General features: G+C 38.1%; 1 protein-coding gene across 1 annotated transcript in view; it reads left to right on the top strand.

Annotated features, from left to right (window-relative positions):
* Positions 1-18,287, top strand: part of SLC35F5 (solute carrier family 35 member F5) — a 54,143-nt gene extending 35,856 nt beyond the window's left edge. The window contains 7 exon segments of the mRNA XM_042458551.1: positions 2,152-2,216; positions 2,544-2,648; positions 6,596-6,755; positions 8,190-8,280; positions 12,986-13,140; positions 13,887-13,978; positions 14,849-18,287. Of these exon segments, the coding sequence (XP_042314485.1) occupies positions 2,152-2,216; positions 2,544-2,648; positions 6,596-6,755; positions 8,190-8,280; positions 12,986-13,140; positions 13,887-13,971 (661 nt within the window). The 3' untranslated portion in view covers positions 13,972-13,978; positions 14,849-18,287.
* The last annotated feature ends 163 nt before the right edge of the window (positions 18,288-18,450 follow it).

Raw genomic sequence — 18,450 nt, 5'->3', positions numbered from 1 at the left:
GATTTTCTAGATATTAAGAGGAGGACATTTTAAATTTTGGTGCTATGTTTCAGTAACCTTGTTGCAGGAAAATTAATGCTGATATCCTCAGGTACATTTTGCACAGTTATAGGCATTAAGCACATGCAATATTGGCCAAACTAACTGTGTTCAGATACAACTGTGTTTTAGTAGAGAAGTGGGAAATTTGTGGCTCTATGGACATTTCTGAATTGCACTTTGCATCATATCTCCCTATTAGGTAGGGGTGCTGAGAATTGATGTCTTAAAACATCTGGAAGACTATAGTCATTTAGTGCCTTGTCATCATGGGCCTAAATCCATTTGCCAACAAGAGACCTATCAAATCAATTGCTGAATTTAAGTCATCATTTTCATAAGCCCTTTTGATTCAGTAGATCTGCTCCTGCTGGGACTGACAATTGGATTTCAGCTGTACACATTACTCTCACATTTCTGGCTCTGGAATATCCCTCATGAGAAGATTGGAAGCATTTGTTTCTGTTTGTGGTTTTCCTTATACCTGAACTAAAAACTTTGGTTAGTGTTAACAGTAGTTTATGAAAATATGCCAAGATTGTAAATCATGGAGTGTAGATGGCTTGTTTGGAGCAACTGTAATTAAAACTAACCACAGTTTATCACATTGAAGACATAAGAAAAATGAAAAGCAAATGGTGACAGTCTTCTCAGTAAAATATTAAATGAGGAAAGTGTAGAAGGAAAGCACATTAATCCATGGCTTGCAAAAGGATCTTGTAGCATCTTTGAGATTGTGTGAAAGAAGTTGCAGCAAAAGCTTTCGTAGACCTTGCCTACTTTCTCAGATGCATGGCGTGAACTGGTGCCCAGGAAGGACTTTTATAATTAGGCTGTATGCATAGCCATAGAAATACCAAGCCTGTGGGTATGGTGGTGAAGTGACATGTCATTCAGTTCATATGGTCATCCAGCCATTCTGGCCTTTGGCAACATCTTTCTTCTTCCTTTAAACATCTTTAAAACTGAAGCTTGTCACTTCACCATAATACCCACAAGTTTTGCATTTCTATGGCTACTCATTGATTATAAAGGTCTTTCCTGGGCACCAATTGACACCATGCATCTGGGAAAATAAACAAAGGCTGCATCCTCACTGCAGAAATAATCTGGATTTACACCACTTTACAATTCCTCAATGTTATGGAATTCTGAAATTTGCAGTTTGTTGTGATGCCAGAGCTCCCTGACAGAGAAGGTTAAATGTCTCACAAAACTACAGTTCCCAGAGTTCCATAGAACTGAGCTATGGGAGTTAAAGTCATATCAGCCTGGATTATTTCTGCAATCTGGATTATTCCAGATTAACATGGCCATATCTCTGAATTCTAAGCCAGGGCTTATTCATGTGGCACTGAAATTTAGTGATTAAACCATTGTTGGAAATTAAAAGGTGCAACACTGTGAGAAAGCATGTAAATTTACCAACAGCAAATGTTTCAGTTCACTGATCCTCCTCCCATATGCTTGGCATAAATCTGTAGAAAACAGGACATCTCTGTCACCTGCTCTGATCCGTGTGGATCATGAGGGTGGAGATGGAAATGTCATATGTGATTTGCTTTTCTTGACCTCTGATACAGTGGAGCCAGAGATGTAAAATGTGAGCTGTTAATGTACAAAAGCTATACATGGTTAAAAAGGGAACTACTGTACAAAGGTTTGCTTAGAAAGAAGACCACTACTTCAGCCGAGAGCAAGTGTGGATGAGTTTACTGTGAAGAATCCAATCCCAAATGTAGCCTGTGTTGTTGATTGATACATTTTTTTGTAGAAAAACTACTTTGTATTTTTATTGCAAACGCTATTGCTGATTTATCTCCTTTCCTATTTGTACAATGGCATTCTAGTGATAAAAAGGAAAGGGAGATTGTTGCCTTCTTTTCCCCTTAACTTTAAATTATATGTGATGGTGGTTATCTGAGCCTTTCAAAGCAGTTTATCATAGTTTATTTTATCCAGTTTTGAGAAATATTATAAAGAAGTGCAAAATACACTACAAAATATTATAATGATAAATAGTTGGACATTACTGTTTGCTGACTTCCATACAGAATGCTTAGTTCAACTTGGTGTAATATAATACTTCTATGAATCTTTTTTTCCCAACAGCATTGGAGGTGTTGTCCTTGTTAATCTGTCTGGCTCTGAGAAATCTGCTGGAAGAGATACAATAGGTATATCTCCCCCCTCCCCCCCACGAAGTTTTAGATTTGTGAATTGAAATGCCTATTTGTGTATTGTACACTATTGAGAAACTCACCAATAACTATAACAAAGCACATTTTTGTAGAATTTACATTTTACAACATATTGTCATTTTAGAAGCAGTGCTGTGTGATTATTTTTTCCTTTTTGTTTCATGTAATCAAATAGAACAAGATCTTAACAGTATATTAACCTGTAAGAAATTAAATGTATAACACAGTGGTAGGAAACTAAATCTATAATACAGTAGTGAAATATGTTACTTTAACATAGTTTGTGGTTTTCCCCATTTACAGGGTCCTTGTGGTCTCTTGTGGGAGCTATGCTGTATGCAATCTACATAGTTATGATAAAACGGAAAGTAGACAGAGAAGACAAGCTGGATATCCCAATGTTTTTTGGTAAGAAAATAGCCTTTTTTAAAATCACTATTTTTGGTACTAATCTCATTAGCCAGGTTCCAGTTTAGCAAAAATATGAAATATGCAAGTCAAATCTGGATCCCATTTTTAATTAGATTGGATTTAAAATGTATATATATAGCTCTTGTAGATTATATTATGAGTCTTAACATGTCTTTACTGCCCATGGCTGATAGAAGAACTTGCAGTTTTTTGTTTATTATCTATTTATTCTGCATGTCCTCTTCCTTCCATCTTCTTTTCTTTAATCTTGAAAGAAGCACCTCTGATAACAATGTTAGTGGTGTGTATTATGTATATAACCCTCTTAGAGATTGAACTGAACACAGCACGAGTTTTGATCAGCCACCTAGATCTGGTTTAATTACCAGAGGCAGAGGTGTGATTTCTTTCCCAAAATCTGGTGTGCAAACCTGGCCACAGTTATCCACCCTCTATTACTTCCAAATTAAACTACTGTGATATGTTGTATACTGAACTGCCTTTGAAGAGTGTTCAGAAGTGCAGTGAGCATAAAATCTCTACCAGTTTACTATTTGGGATTGGGTTATTTGGACCACAAATGCAGGTGCTTGTAGCATTCTGCTTACTTCCAGTCTGTTTGTCTAACATTTGAAAGGGGTGGTGCCTGCTTTGAAAGTCCTACATAGATTGAGAACTAGATATCTGCAGGAACATCTTATGCCTCATCAACCTGCCTGTAGATTGAGATAATCTTCCAAGACTCATTTGCTGTGTGTCTCATGTGAGAATAATTATGACTAGAGAGAAGACTTTCTCCTGTGTAATGCCCCCTCTAAGGATTTTTCCTCAGGAGGGAAGTAGAGTAGTACCGCCACATTCGTTGGGGTTAGGAGTGAAGAACCCCTGTGAATGTGGAAAAACTGCAAATAACAAAACACCAGTCCTTTGACCTAAGAGAACACCTCTCGAGGAGTCTCCAGCTCCTCCAGTGCAGTCCATGGTCAGCATTGGGCAGAAGTTGATCATAGAATCATGCTAGAGGACCTGCAAATGCCTAGAGAAGTGTTTTCTCTAGGAATTTATATGTTCTCCAACACAACTCTGTGGTCAGCTTCTGGCAGAATTGCACTGGAGGACTTAGAGATTCCTAGAGAGAACACATTAATCAAAACCACAGATAATCAAATCCACAAAAGTCAAAGCCAGAAATGTGGAGGGCCGACTACACTGATATACTCTTAGTGCCAGGTAAAACCCTTATTTGACTATTTCAATTCTATGGGTTTTTCTCTGTTACTGATTTTTTTATTTTTGGAAGATGTGTTTTGGGGTTTTTTGTTTTTGTTTTTGTAAACTAGCCTGGATAATTCCATTGTATAGTAGTTTTCAGTGACGTAGCCATGTTAGTCTCTTGCAGCATGAAAAGGAGGAAGTGAAGGAGAGAGAAAAAGGAATGTGGTGGCACCTTTAAGATTAACTGGTTTGCATTTTAGCATGAGCTTTGGACTTCTTCAGATACAGTAAAAGTGATGTGAAAATTTCAGGTTATAAAGCATATTTATACAACTGTGGAAGAAGGATAGAGTATAATAGGATTAAGGAAGGTGCAAATCATATCCCTTGCCCTAAATTTTGTAAAGGCTGGGCAAGATGATACAAGTCTTTCAGATCTTTACAGTGGTCAGTTAGTGTTGATGTGTGAAAGCAATAAAATCTGTTTACCAAAAGTAAGTTTCCATGGCTTTAAAAAAACCCTCTTTGAGAATATTCCTTTTGTTATGTGCCATAATATTGCATTCTAACTTACTCCCACTACTGTATAAATACACTTTGGGGTGGTGCACACAGCTGCTTTGTGATGCCCTGACGCCAAAATTAGGGCTCGCTACAGCACAGCATCTATATGCGCTGAGCCCTAATATTGACGCCACTACGTCACAAGGCTGCGGTCCTGTCCACACGGGGCGCAGCCTTGTGACGTAAGGGCACCAGAGTGCCCATACACCTCTGGGCAGAAGCGGCATCATAAAGGCTGCAATGCATCCCTCATTGCGCCACAAAAACAAGCCGTTCTAGGCGGCTCCTTTTTTGCTGTGCTGTGTTGCCCTGTTTGGCTGCTGCAGCAATGCTGCGCAGTAAAGAGAGGCGGCGTTTTGTAGACCGTGTGTACTGCCCTTTTATAACTTGAAGCTTTAATATCATTCTGTACTGCATCTGAAGAAGTGGCTTTATATGCATGAAAGCTCATGCTAAAATAAAATCAATTATCAATTAAAGGTGCTGTCACATTCATTTTTACCCTTCCTTTAATTCTTTTTACTGGATATGTTTTCAAAGCCCAGTATACAAATCTGTACAATTAAACAACCAGTCCCTATGTTTCTGATCAGAGCTTAGATTTGGATTGTTTTCATTTTGCTTTAGGTAAAAATAAACACATTTTAAAATCAACAGTTTGCTTATTTTTGTATCACTAGGCTCTGGTGATGCAACAAGGATAATTTTGAAATGATGTGCACATGTCTTTTACTTAAACACTCATATTTCTAATTAGTAAAATAGATAGACATAACCCACCTGATGGACCTATTTGGATGTCACAAGAAGCCAAAATCAAAATAAATAAATAAATAAATAGGAACATGCTATGTAAGCAAGTCAAAGAGGCTAAACAAACCATGATTCCTTTGACATTTAGACACTACCCAGGCTTTTCTTTCTCTTAACAAGTCAGAGAAATAACCCTTGCTTTGTTCTCGGCTTGTTTCTTTGGCTAGCCAACAAAGCAGAGTGCTTTCAAACATCATAGAAGCAAAGTATTGATTTCAATGGTTCGTTGATCAACTGTTTGCAGCCGGAATGACAGAAAATTTTAAAAAATCAGGATTTCCTAGGAACCCTGGTTTACTATGACAAGTGAACAGAGTCATTGAGACTGGTGAGAATCTTAATGATCTTGTTCAGATGTCACAATAACATCTGCCTTTGAGAGCTAATGTGGTGTAGTGGTATGAATGTTGGACTATGTCTCTGGAGATCAGTTTTCAATTCCCATCTTAAACATTATAAAAAAAACACTGGGTGACCTTGGGCAAATCACATTCTCTCAGCCTCAGAGGAAGAAACTTCCCAAGAAAACCCTATGATAGGTTTGCCTTAGGGTTGCCATAAGTAAAAAAAATAATAATAATAACTTGGAGGCATACAACAATATATGCCATCACCATCTTTACATGCCTTACATGCTGTCACCATCCGAAGAGTATGTTTTACAAGCCATCACCATCTGAAGTAAGTGGGTAGCTATGTGGAATGGTGCTTTTCAGTGGTAGTGCTAAGATAATACTCACCCTCTGTCCTTTTCTGTTGCTTATTAGGCACTCAGCAGCAAAACACCTTTTTAACAAGCATTTGGTCTATGTGATTGTCTATGTTTGTTGCTTATTACTGTAAATGGTGTTATGATGATCTATTGTACTTGCTGTTTTTATTATCTTGTATACTTGCTTTATTCTGATTTGTGATTTTCTGACTTATTTGCTAGCTGTCTGAGATTGCAGTCCAAAACATCTTACTAAAAGCTAAGGCTCCTTTGAACATATGAGCCATCTGTAAAGGCGTACATAAGATTTTAAAAATGAGTGATTTAATTGAATGGTGTCGTATACATATTTAACACTGTTTATGTACACAGTAGAATATATCTGTCAGTAATCCTAGATTAGGAGAGTGTAAATATGTTAGTAATACAGTATGTCTTATTTTTAATCTCTGAAATGAGATTTCATTGTAATTTTGGAAATGGCATGTCTCACTTGGAACAAAATACATTTTTTTTTCAAGGAGCTTAGAATCAATATATATTGTAAAATAACAAAGTATTTCCAGATAAATGGAACATGTAAAGATATAGAAAATTGTTTTTCTTTTGTTAACACTGTTATTATTCTGGGATTTTGCAGGTTTCGTAGGTTTGTTTAATTTGCTGCTGCTATGGCCAGGTTTCTTCCTACTACACTATACTGGATTTGAGGACTTTGAATTTCCCAGTAAATTAGTCCTTATGTGCATTGTCATCAATGGCCTTGTTGGAACTGTTCTGTCTGAATTTCTCTGGTTGTGGTATGTGCTTTGTTCTGATTATTCTTTTCTGTTAGACTTCTTTTTGGTTTAATAAAATGTTTTTGTTTAATTAAACAGCTAACAGGACTATGTTTGCAAAGCAGTGGTTACAGCTAGCACTAGTGAAGGATGTCATCACCTGTTGTCATCAACAAGAAGCAAGTGTTGCCTATTAAATGCAACAAAGCTAGAATGTCTGTGGGCTTGCATTCAAGTAGCTACTTGTCCTGGCCAAGTGGTCATGGACCTCCCAACACTTTGCTGTGGTCCATTAGCACAACACTAAGAAATTTTTACAAAGCAAGGGCCATTTAAGACAGGAGGAACACTTTGAACAAAAATGCTGTAAACAGCTCTGTGCCAGTACCATGCGCATCTCTATGCTCATTTCTTGTTCTTGGCTGGGAGTAAATGAAACTAGTGGCCACAACAATAACAGTAGTGAAGATTACCTTAGTTCTTCATTTGATTTGATTTATGTGTTGCCCTTCTTCTCAGACTGAAGCTTAAATAAATGGAAACTATTATTTTTTAATCATAAATTGTTTGCATATAGTCAGCAGGCAACATGGATTCTCAAAGCTATGCATGGATGCAGAGAAACTCATCAACCCATAAGCCAGAGGACTTACCTGACAAATACTTTTTCATTAGCTAGTATTGATTCCTTATAATCAGATCGGGAGAATCTAGATGCCAGTGTAAATGTTGCCATCCATGAAAATCACTTAGCCTCTCACTGACTGATTAATTACTTTATGACTCACTGCAAAAGTTTGCACAGTCTTCACTGAGGATTTTATTTGCTTCGACATTATACAAATTAATAGTAGCTAGATCTGCTATTTAATCTATGATGGATCATTAAGACACCCAGGTCATTATATGATACATTACTGGATGATGAAAATATATTTGTGAACCGCAAAGATGTTCTTTGAATAAAATCAGTGGGTATAACATCCAAGATAGATAAGAGGTTGCATTTTAGGGGCTCAAGTGATTTTTTTTCTTGAGCCCAGGGGCAAATATTCATACAAAATATACCAGATATACTAGAATGTTTTATAGTTGGCAGTCATTTTTTTTTTCCAAATGTGAAAACTATAAATCATTAATTGGGTTTGAAAATCATGAGTTTCAAGGGGAAAGGATTTGTGAAATTACTCAACTGTTATTTTTCAGTTTTTGTTCTCTGATTGTCATGCTGTCTATATTACCACTCTCTCTGCTATGAAGTAAGGCTAGAAACATTTAGTATAATATATACAAGAATAAAATCTTACCAAGTTTCCTTTATACCTTGTGCTTAACCAGTGTGTTAACAGACAGCACCAGTCCTGCAAAGTCTGCCTTTTGTATACTTTTGTGAAAATTACTTCTACATTTCAGCAGTGCTATAGCTGTTCTAAATTCAGTTTAATGTCTTCCTAGGGGCTGCTTTCTTACCTCATCACTGATAGGCACACTTGCCCTGAGCCTTACAATACCTCTGTCCATAATAGCCGACATGTGCATGCAAAAGGTAATGCAAATTTTATTGATGACAATGGCAAATTCTGCTAAGAATCCTAAATAGATTGATTGAGGGCAACAGGAAGAGTTAAAAGTGCAGGGATTTGGGCCAGGTAGATATAGTGGTGGCATTTGTACAATTTAATTGTTTAATGAGTGTGCAAAAACTGAAGGCTCCTTACTTAAATGACAGTTTTGGGGAAGCTTCTAATGTCTTCAGAAATATGACTTTTAATAGAACACACCAGATGTTGGGGTTTAAGTACATTATGGGTTCATTATGTAAGTGAATGTTTCTGTGGACATGGTCTTGGACTGTTACCTCTCTCATTGCAGTGTTTCTTAATCATGCTTAACTATCATTCCATTACAATGGATTTATGCACACTTTTGATGTCTAGGATGATGAAAACTATTTTTGCAAACATACCTTTTAATATATAACCGTGAGAGGGTGGCTTTTATACAGGGTGTGCACTTTAGTGTTTTTTTTTTCCAAAAAAACCTTTGTATGTTTATTGAATTTATACTTTTTTGTTAGTTAATTTTAATTGTTTTTTTTTTAAATCTTTATTGTAAAATTTTAAAACAGTTTTATCTGTGAGCCACCTTGGATCCCTTTCTGGGAGGAAGGCGACATAGAAATTAATTAATCAATTAATTAATTAAATACCTTGAATTTAGTCCTCATCACAGGAAGCTCTTTATAAGCAGAAGGAAAGGTGGTATAGTGTATACACTTATTTGTCTGCAGATGCTAAATTGGCATTAAGCTAAACTTCCAGCTCTCATAGACAATGGGTCCTTCCGATCCATATAGGTTTGATTCTGCCCCCACATGCACACAGAATGGGAACTCAATCTCAATTTAGTCAGTGGCTGTCAGTGTGCCCATGCCCATGTCAACATGCCCCTGAGTGCACACCACCGTTGGCTAATATGGGGAGGGGTGATCTTTGGGAGCTCCAGTCTGCGGATGGCTAGCCTGCCAATAAGATGGGCTCACTGTAATGAAAATTAATTCAATATAGTTTGGGTTTTCTTCTCAAGTAGCAAAGATTTTATTGAATTTAGATCTTCTGTTCAAATAGAGATGCAAAAAAACAGACAGGTACAGTATGTGGATACTTTGAGAAAATGAAATTACTGAATCAGTATATTCAAGTTTCTGCTGAAGAACTATTTAAACAGACAACCACATTAGAAATTCCTAAGTGGTTGAAGTATATAGCATATATATCTTAGTTTCTCCTAGTACAAGTGTTGTGCCTGCTTAATAATAATTTTTAATGCTGTCAGAATTTGACCTGCTTTGCACTCTGCTCTGAAGTGAGATTTTTCAGATGTAGAGCAAGATTAGCATTTAAAAAAGCTTCCTGTTTTAACAGCCTACAAAGGCTTTGGATTGATGTCCTTGTAACACAGAGAATTCAGATCCTCAAATTAAAAGGTTCACACTTCATTCTGCTGTATCTCTTGCAGAAAAGCTTCTGATACCTATTATACGTTTATATACCCATTAGTATCTTATACTTCCTCCTTCCTCATCTTTAAGGTCCATGAACTACAAAACATATTTTCCACTTAATACTATAAGGAATTGGCTAGAGGTAGCAGCGTCCTGGCTTCAGTATGCATCTAACAAGAAGGAAGCACCACCAAAGAAAAATTACTAATGGTGCAAAACTCCCACTTCTCTACAATGGCTGCAGTCAGGTTTAAAAAATTACATTATAGAAAATAACTACAGAAACCCTTCTGCTTGCACAGTTCTCCATTCCACCTCATTTGGTGTAAAGTACCTGCAAAGAGTAGATAAAAGCTTTCTATCCTGCATTTGACAAAATCTACCATGAGGTTAATCTGTTTCAACAAACCATAGTTACGATTAACTGCAGTTCAGCAATTGAATCCTAAATTGTGGTTTATTCAAAATGGCACTAAGGCTCATTCTTGTAGTGGTAAAGCATCATTTCCCCCCCCCCTTTATTTTATTTTATTTTATTTTTTTTTTGTAAATCCAGGTAAAGTGTAGAATCATAGAGTTGGAAGAGACCACAAGGGCCATCTAGTCCAACCCCCTGCCATGCAGGAATATGCAAAGTACTCCTAACAGATGGCCACCACTCTGTGAGGCAGTGTATTCCACTGTTGAACAGCTCTTGCCACCAAGAAATTCTTCCTAACATTTAGGTGGAATCTCTTTTGTTGTAGTTTGAATCCATTGCGCCATGTCCTAGTCTCTGGAGCAGCAGAAAACAAGCTTGCTCTTTCTTCAATATGACATTCCTTCAAATATTTAAGCATGCCTTTTAGTCTTCTCTTCTCCAGGCTAAACATACTCATTTCCCTAAGCCGCTTCTCATAGGGCATGATTTCCAGACCTTTTACCATTTTGGTTGCCCTCCTCTGAACATGCTCATTCCTATTCAGCAGCTCCTGTGACTTGATATGACTGCATTTCTTAAAATATATCCATGTATTTAAAAAAAATCAGTTCATTTAAAAAAAGAAGTATAGAAATTTTGAGTTGAGGAAGCCTGAATATAATGAGTGTGGCCACCAGGGATAAATAAAAAGAGTGTATTACTTGTAAAGACTTCATTAAATAGCAGGGTTTCCCTGGACCCCCAGGATTCTGCAAGTGAGTGTGTCAGGGGGTAGCATTTTTTGAATAGTAAAATAATAATTTTTATGCAGGGATTTCCTGAGACCTGAGATTTATTTCAAGAGTTCCTCTATGGCGAAAAAGATTAAGAACAGTTGTTTTTTATACAGGCTGCACATGTTGCACAAGGAAATGAATATATGTAAAGAAAAGGCAAGCAGAACCCAATGGAATCAATGGCAAAACTATCCTTACTTTAACAAGTGTAGGCCTAGGACCAGATCTCCACTCCCTCTCCCTAATAAACTGAATAAAAGCAATACGGGTATAAAGTTAGGAATACTGTCTTATTCTTAGATGTGTTCAAGTTTACTTGTGAGGTTCCAGCTATTGGAAGAGAGGACTCAGAAAGAATAATTCTTTTTCTTGAAGGTTGGTGTCATATGTAAATAAGGACATGCTCTTAGATGTTTGATTTGGTCTCTTATCATTTCCTTCTCTGTGTTCCTTGCAACGTGACTGCTTTGCTCTTTCCACTCTACTTTTCTTCAACTGAGTTCTCAGCATATTCTTTCTCCTTATGCCTCAGGGCAGGTTATTTCTTCAGTTGCCCTGAGGTGACACCTGAGCTAGAAATAACCGCTGCCAGATAGTAGGCAGTTTGCCATGCTCTTACAGCTCTCTTTTCAGGATGATGCTTCCTCAGCAGCCTTGGGGTGACAGTTGAGAGAAACCTCAGCTGGAGCAACTAGGAGATATATTTACACTCTAATGACTAATACTCAGATGTTTTCATTAGTGAGGTTTCCTTTTTGTAAATTATTTTGTGTTTTCATGCATATTGTGTCTAGTGTCTAGATACTTGTCTTTTTTACTGTTGATATTAGATTATTATAGCATCATTCATATTAGAAATCCAAAAATTAAAAATGAAAGAGGGTGATATTATAGTAGTCTGTAAAGCTATAGGAGAAGTTAGAGGCTTTAAACTTATTCAGTTGGTAAAAGTTAAGGAATGCTATATGGTTGTGCTTAAGTACAAAACAAAAATAAAACAACTGATGTGTTCAAAGCATATTCACTCATCATCAACATATATGATAAACAGAAACCATGTAGGGATCGGTCTCTGTTTTCCCCAGTGCTAAATGGGTCCTTTTCTGAATTTCATCTTTAAATTTTTAACTTTGGCCTGGGACAGACAGGCTGCACGTCACTTATGTCACGAGTGTGCCGGCCCTCTCCCAGCCTCTCCGAGACAGCTGGAGGCCGAGAAAAGGGTGGTGGGAGAGCAGCGACTGGTGAGTGCCAGTTGCTCCTCCCCAGAGACCTTTTCTGGCCTCCAGTTATATCCGGAGAGAGAGCTGGAGGCACTAGGGCAGGGAAAGGTCTCTGGGGAAGAGGGATGGGCCACAAGCCCAGTTTTCTTCCTCCCTGCTTGCCTTCCCTTTCCCTCAAAGAGCTCCAGAGAGCTTGCCTTTTTTCACCCTGAATGGACTCCTGACTCTGAGTCCTTTCAAGGTGAAGAAAGGCCCAGGAAGGAGAGAGAGGGTGGACTCCTCATCTGCTCTGCCAGGTTTTGCCAGACTTGAGGTGTCCCTGGAAGGATGCCTCAAGTCTGGCAAACTTCAAACCGCAGTGGGTAGGAGAAGAGGTCACGGGCAGACTCCTCCTCCTCTCTGCGGTGCTTTGCCAGACCTGAGGTGTCCCTAGAAGGATACCTCAGGTTTGGCAAACCCCCTCGGAGAGGAGAAAGGGTCATGGGTGGACTCTTCTTCTTCTCTGTGGGGCTTTGTCAGTCCTGAGGCATCCCTGGAAGCCTCAGGTCTGGCAAACCCCGCCGGAGAGGAGAAGGGGTCGTGGATGGACTCCTCCTCCTCTCTGCAGGGCTTTGCCAGACTTGAGGAGTCCCTGGAAGGACGCCTCAGGTCTGGCAAGCCCCGCCAGAGAGGAGAAGGGGTCGCATGTGGACTCCTCCTCCTCCCTGCAGGGCTTTGCCAGACCTGAGGCGTCCTCTGTATCCTGTCCAAATATGGGAAATAATTGTCTGTCTTTTTCTTCTGCTGTTATTGAAATTACAAGCTATTGTCCCTTGTTCTAATTTCAGGTCCAGTTTTCTTGGTTATTTTTTGTGGGAGCAATCCCTGTCTTTTTTTCATTTTTCATTGCAACGCTCTTATGCCACTACAACAACTGGGATCCAGTAATGGTGGGAATCAGAAGAGTTTTTGTATTCATCTGCAGAAGACATCGTATCCAGAGGTGGTGTAAATTCTTTCAATCTTTATTCCACCTCCTCACCCACCCCGATTTCACCTGGATTCCTATGTGTGTTTTACATGCTTTCAAGTTGCCTGTCTTGAATTTTATAGGGTTTTCTTAGTCAAGGAATACTCAGGTGATTTGCTATTGCCATTCTCTAAAATATAGCCCTCACCACCTGGTATTCCTTAGTGGTCTCCCATCCAAATACTAACCAGGGGTGGCCTTGCTTATCATTGAAGATCAGACAGGATCTGGTGCCTTGAGGGTATTTAGGCCTCCGTTAGATGTACATCTCTATTAATCCTAACTTTTCTCACAGATGTAATCTCTACAACTAAATCTATAGGGCTGTGCAGTTTGCTGATCTGGTTTGAGATTAGTTGAAGATTATACCCTCACTAAACTGTGCCCCCAGTTTTTAAAGTTTAAATATCCTATTTACTAGCATCTTTGTAATAGTTTTCTGATTCAAGGAAACATTCTTTCCTTGACATTATTCTGGATAGCTCTGTTCCAGTTCTTTGCTTTAGAGCCCAGAGACTTAAAATGAGAACAGTACAAAGGCAGAAGCACTGATAATTGCTCTTGTTTTTTGTAAATTATGGAGAGAATGCTGTTTGCACATGGTAATCTCTCACAGAAAGTTAAGATAATAACTATCCTAAAAACACATTTTACCTAGTTTCCATGAGACTATGCATACATTCAAAAAAATAATTACACAATGCTCTCTCATTTTGTAGAACATCTGAAGAAAATGAACAATGTGAAAGTCTTATTGCAATGCACAGTGTTTCTCAAGAAGATGGCGATAGTGGTTGTTCTTAGACAACAGGTGTGTATAAATGGACTTAATATCTACAGTGTAAAAGAAAAGCTTGCTAAGGCCCTATAAAGACCAGCCCAAAAGGCCAGCCTGTGGGCGGAGACAGGGTGCAGCGTCCTGACAAAGGACGCCCTGATTCCGCCCCAGTGTGCCATGATGCAGTGCACCGCTCCACACAGCATATGGCATCATGGCGCACCTCTGGCGCTGTGTGCAGATGACACAGTGCCAAAGGGACACCATACAGCTGTGCTGCCATGGTTATAGCCCCTTTTGGAGGGTGCAAAAAGGAGCTGCTTTTGGTGGCTCCTTTTTTCACCCTCCGAAAGCAGGACCGGGGCCAGGCATGAGGTTGCTGTGGCCTCAATCCAGCCAGGAAAGGGGTGGTGTCCCACCGCCCCTTAGGGGCAGTCTGTAGAGCCCCTAAATTACCAAAATCGAATGACTCCTCTATTTTTACTTGATATCTACTGTTGATTGTATATGCTAGTTGAAAGCCTGTTCAGGAGCAATTCAGAGAACTATGTGGATCAGAACTGACTTTAGTTTAAGTTTTAAAGTTTTTCAAACTGCATTATGTAATTTTTTCAATAATTCAGTAAGAACAAGTCTATCTTTATACCAACAATTGCTACTGATTCAGGATTCATAACAACTCTTCCAGAGATATTTGTTTAACTGTAATACAATAGAGAAAGGATACCTTTGTTCTCTACTTCTTTCCATTATGTCTAAAATCCTGAAAAGGGTGCTGTGCACCCATAGCCTTAATACGTTTAATCTTCAGTAACATGATTAGTTCACATAGATTAGGAAATCCAATCAAATGCAGATTGTGATATGGTAATGATAACAATATTTTCTCTCTTTTCTTCACAGTATATATGATGGAATGATAATTCTGCGAAGAGACAATCGCCTGGAAAGTCCTTATGGAATCATGTTTCAGTGCCTCTTCTGAATCTTTAAATGTTTCAGTTCTTTTGAAACTTAAAATATACTCTCACTCTCTCTATTCCCAGTCTTGAATCGGTTTTATTAATGAGCTACATTACTGCAGGAAATTCCAGTCTTTTTACAAAACAAGCCTGCCTTATAGAACTCAGCTGGTGAAATTACTTGACACAATCAAAAAAACTGAATGCTGTTCTAGTGACTTTTTAAAGCTTTCCTATTTTTGTTAAATGCTGGATATTTTTACAAATACTTTTCAAAATCTGTAAAAAGTATGAATCATAATTTTGTACAAACTTTAAAATGAAAATCCAAAATGCACCAGTGACATGTAATAGTACAAATCACCATTGTATGATGTATAGGCTCTATTTGAAAAATAACAAAAGAAAGGAAAATTGTTTTAATTTATTGAATAACTTCATTATTGCCAAATTTATTATGGTTCCCCAATATTACACATTGTGTCTAATCAATAGTGAGGGTGTCTGCTATTTTAAATACCAGTCACATCCCAATAAATTAAAGACATTAAAGATCTATTAATGTAAAAAAAATAATATCCTCTAAAGAGTGTTAGAATTCAGTAACAGTTGATACAGGACCAAATTATTTCATGTAGGAACTAAAAAAAAGAATGCTCTGGTTTTAAATAGTCAAGTCAGAAAAGGAGAAAAAAGTTTCTAAGCTTGCATCATTAAAGTGGGCTGAATTATGTGCAGAGGAAATGGTTTTATTTTTTTATCAACTGAAATTCATTATAAAAACAAAAACCAGCCATAATAGACTGAACAGGCAATGAATTACTGGATAGGAAAGAACTGCATCACCTTTTCATTGTTTTATCTGCTCCCCCCCCCCCCCCCCAACCACTTGATCTTCTGAAGAGGAAAGTATACAGGATCTCTTACAGGTCAGCCCTGGGGCCAAAGAATTCCACATACGCTGGGATCTTTTGAGGTAAAGTTTTTCCTCTCAACCAAAGCACTCTGTCTGCCTGACAGCTGAGTTTTATAATTATGGGGATTTTTAAATGAAGACTATAGTAGGACAGTTAGTATTTGAAAGTGAGGGCCAAAATTCTTCTGTTCCTAAATGAATCTTTGCTCCTTTGGAATAATTGAGGTACTGGTTTGAAAATGGAAAAAATGTCATACAAAGGGATACATTTCAGGAGAGAATAGGATTTCCAGTATCTATAGATATAATCTGCTACTACACTGTACATTATAAAATAACTTAAAATGACAATGTTTTATTGCAAATAATGTTTTTCCAAGTTCTGTTTGACAATGAATGGTGGCATATATAACATAAAATTCCACAGCAGCAAAAGAATTTTGGTATCCATTGGTTTCCTAGTGAGGGAGGAAATTCTATCTGATGGCTTTCAGTTTAGGGAAATAGCTACCAGTCAAGTGGGTTTGACATTACTTTCAAAATCAGAGGCAGCATGTCTCTGAATGCTATTTGCTGGGAAATAATAGTGGTAGAGGGCCTTTACCCTTCTGTCCTACTTGTGGATTTCTCAGCATCACTGGGATGCTGAACTAGACAGCACTTTGTTCTGATCCAGCAGGAGGTTCTTGTGAAATAAATCAAAATACAGACGAAACCAGATAATCGAAGGGCACTGCTGAATCCAGTGCTTAAGCTATACTCTTTTGCATACATACTTGGAAATAAGCTCTGTGGAAGAAAATTTAACTTCTAAAAAAACACATTCTCAAGATACACTGCATATTTAAAATGTTGACACAAAAGCAGTGCTGAGCAGCTCACAAAAGCCTTTGAGCGTAGTTAAACATAGAGATTCAATCCATGAGTTTATTGTTCTGGTCCAGAGCCCATGACAAATACAATGGTTAAATATGGTAATTTTCTTTATTAATTTAACACCACTGTTAAATTAAAGTTCATTGGGACTATAAAAGCAGTGTGGCTTGGAAATTTAGAAATTATGGAATTAATTCTAAGCTTGAGTGTTTATTATACTTTAAAAGGAAGGGAATCTTTCCTGTAGCAGGTTTTTACCAGTGAAAAGAGGAGAGTTGTTTAACCAGTGCCCCTAGGTTGTTTCCTTCCCTGGTCCAAAGAATTCCCAGCCTTTTCAACAGAGTTGCCAGGAAGGAGTGAAATGGTTAAAATGGCCCTTCTACATCTGCTCATGGGTACTGCCTTTGGACAGAATTCCTCAAAAAGGAACTTCACATCCAGCCCTTTTCTACTTGAGCTAGGGTGGGATGTGTGCAGTCCTACAAATCTTTTTTTGATCTGCAGCTTCCAAGATTTGTCACCAGTGGCAGTACTGTCTAGGTCTGCTGGGAGATGCGGTCTAACAGCTCCCTGAGTGTTGCACAGTAACCAGCCCTATACTAAGAGTAATTGCTGGTGTTGAGACTGAAAATGCCCAAAGAGTGGAGTTTCTGAGTGCAATAAAGATAGTGAAAGTAAGAACAAAAGGTAACAGTTGTGTTAATTCAGAAAATTGTTTGAATTTATTTTTGTCCCCTTCACCAAATAAAGTGTTTCTTAGAATTATATATTTCTAGTTGTGACTGGCCATATTAGGATGGCATCACATGCAGACTTTAAAAAAAAACTATTTGGGGGGGGGGGCTGTCAGCCATTGCTACTATCATGCAGGCTTCACTGGAGAAGTAAGTGATTTCTGATCTTCCAATTGGAATGATTTGTGGCTTGGCTTTGGATAAAATTCTGACCATTGGCAAAAACAAGTTTTTTTCTTCAGCAAATTAACAAAATTGCTTTATGGAGGTGAATTTGCTTGAAAGATTCTACATTTGAGCCCCTCTGGAGGTTAAAAAAGAAGATGGCTCTGGAGCAGGTGAGAAAGCAGGCAAATAATAATAATTTGCTTCATTACTGTTATGCTTTTTGATTGAGGGTGTCAATCAAACTTGGTCAGTAAAAGAGCATGACAGGGGGTGGTCTGTATCCTGCCAGGAATTACATTTTCATAGCAATTGGAGCAGTAATTTGGTGGCGGGTATAATAGTGTGTCTCCCATGTCTAATTCTGCTTTCAAGTAAGCTAGTTGAAGTGTTGGTTGGGAAGAAAAATGCTTTTTCTGTTTTCAACAACTGAAGGTGTACGAAATATAGTACTCAGTTAAACGTTACCACCTGGTAAAGTTCATGATGTTTGTTTGCCAGAACAGAAACAGATTAGTCCTACCCTTGCATCGCTCGCCTTGTGCCTACCAATATGGGGGGTAAAATTGGTGGTATAAAAGAGAAGGGTGCCTCTTGTTACAATCAAGCGTCTTTTACAGTCCTTACCTCTTTCTTCCTCTTAAACTGCATAATCTTACATTTTGCCATCCTAATAGGGGATAGATTTTTTTTAAAAAAAAAAAATCTTATTTTTACAAGGTTAAAAACATTTCCTACGTGCTCTGGCTCACTACTGTCCAGCAGTACTGCTAAAAGATGAATGTTTAGGCAAGCATTTCTAGGTCTCATTATGAGTGGGAAAGTGCTCAGAAAGGACAGCAGGCAAACACT

Source organism: Sceloporus undulatus, chromosome 1, assembly GCF_019175285.1.
Source record: "Sceloporus undulatus isolate JIND9_A2432 ecotype Alabama chromosome 1, SceUnd_v1.1, whole genome shotgun sequence".
Lineage (NCBI taxonomy): Eukaryota > Metazoa > Chordata > Lepidosauria > Squamata > Phrynosomatidae > Sceloporus > Sceloporus undulatus.
This window is presented reverse-complemented; position numbering and strand designations above follow the sequence as displayed.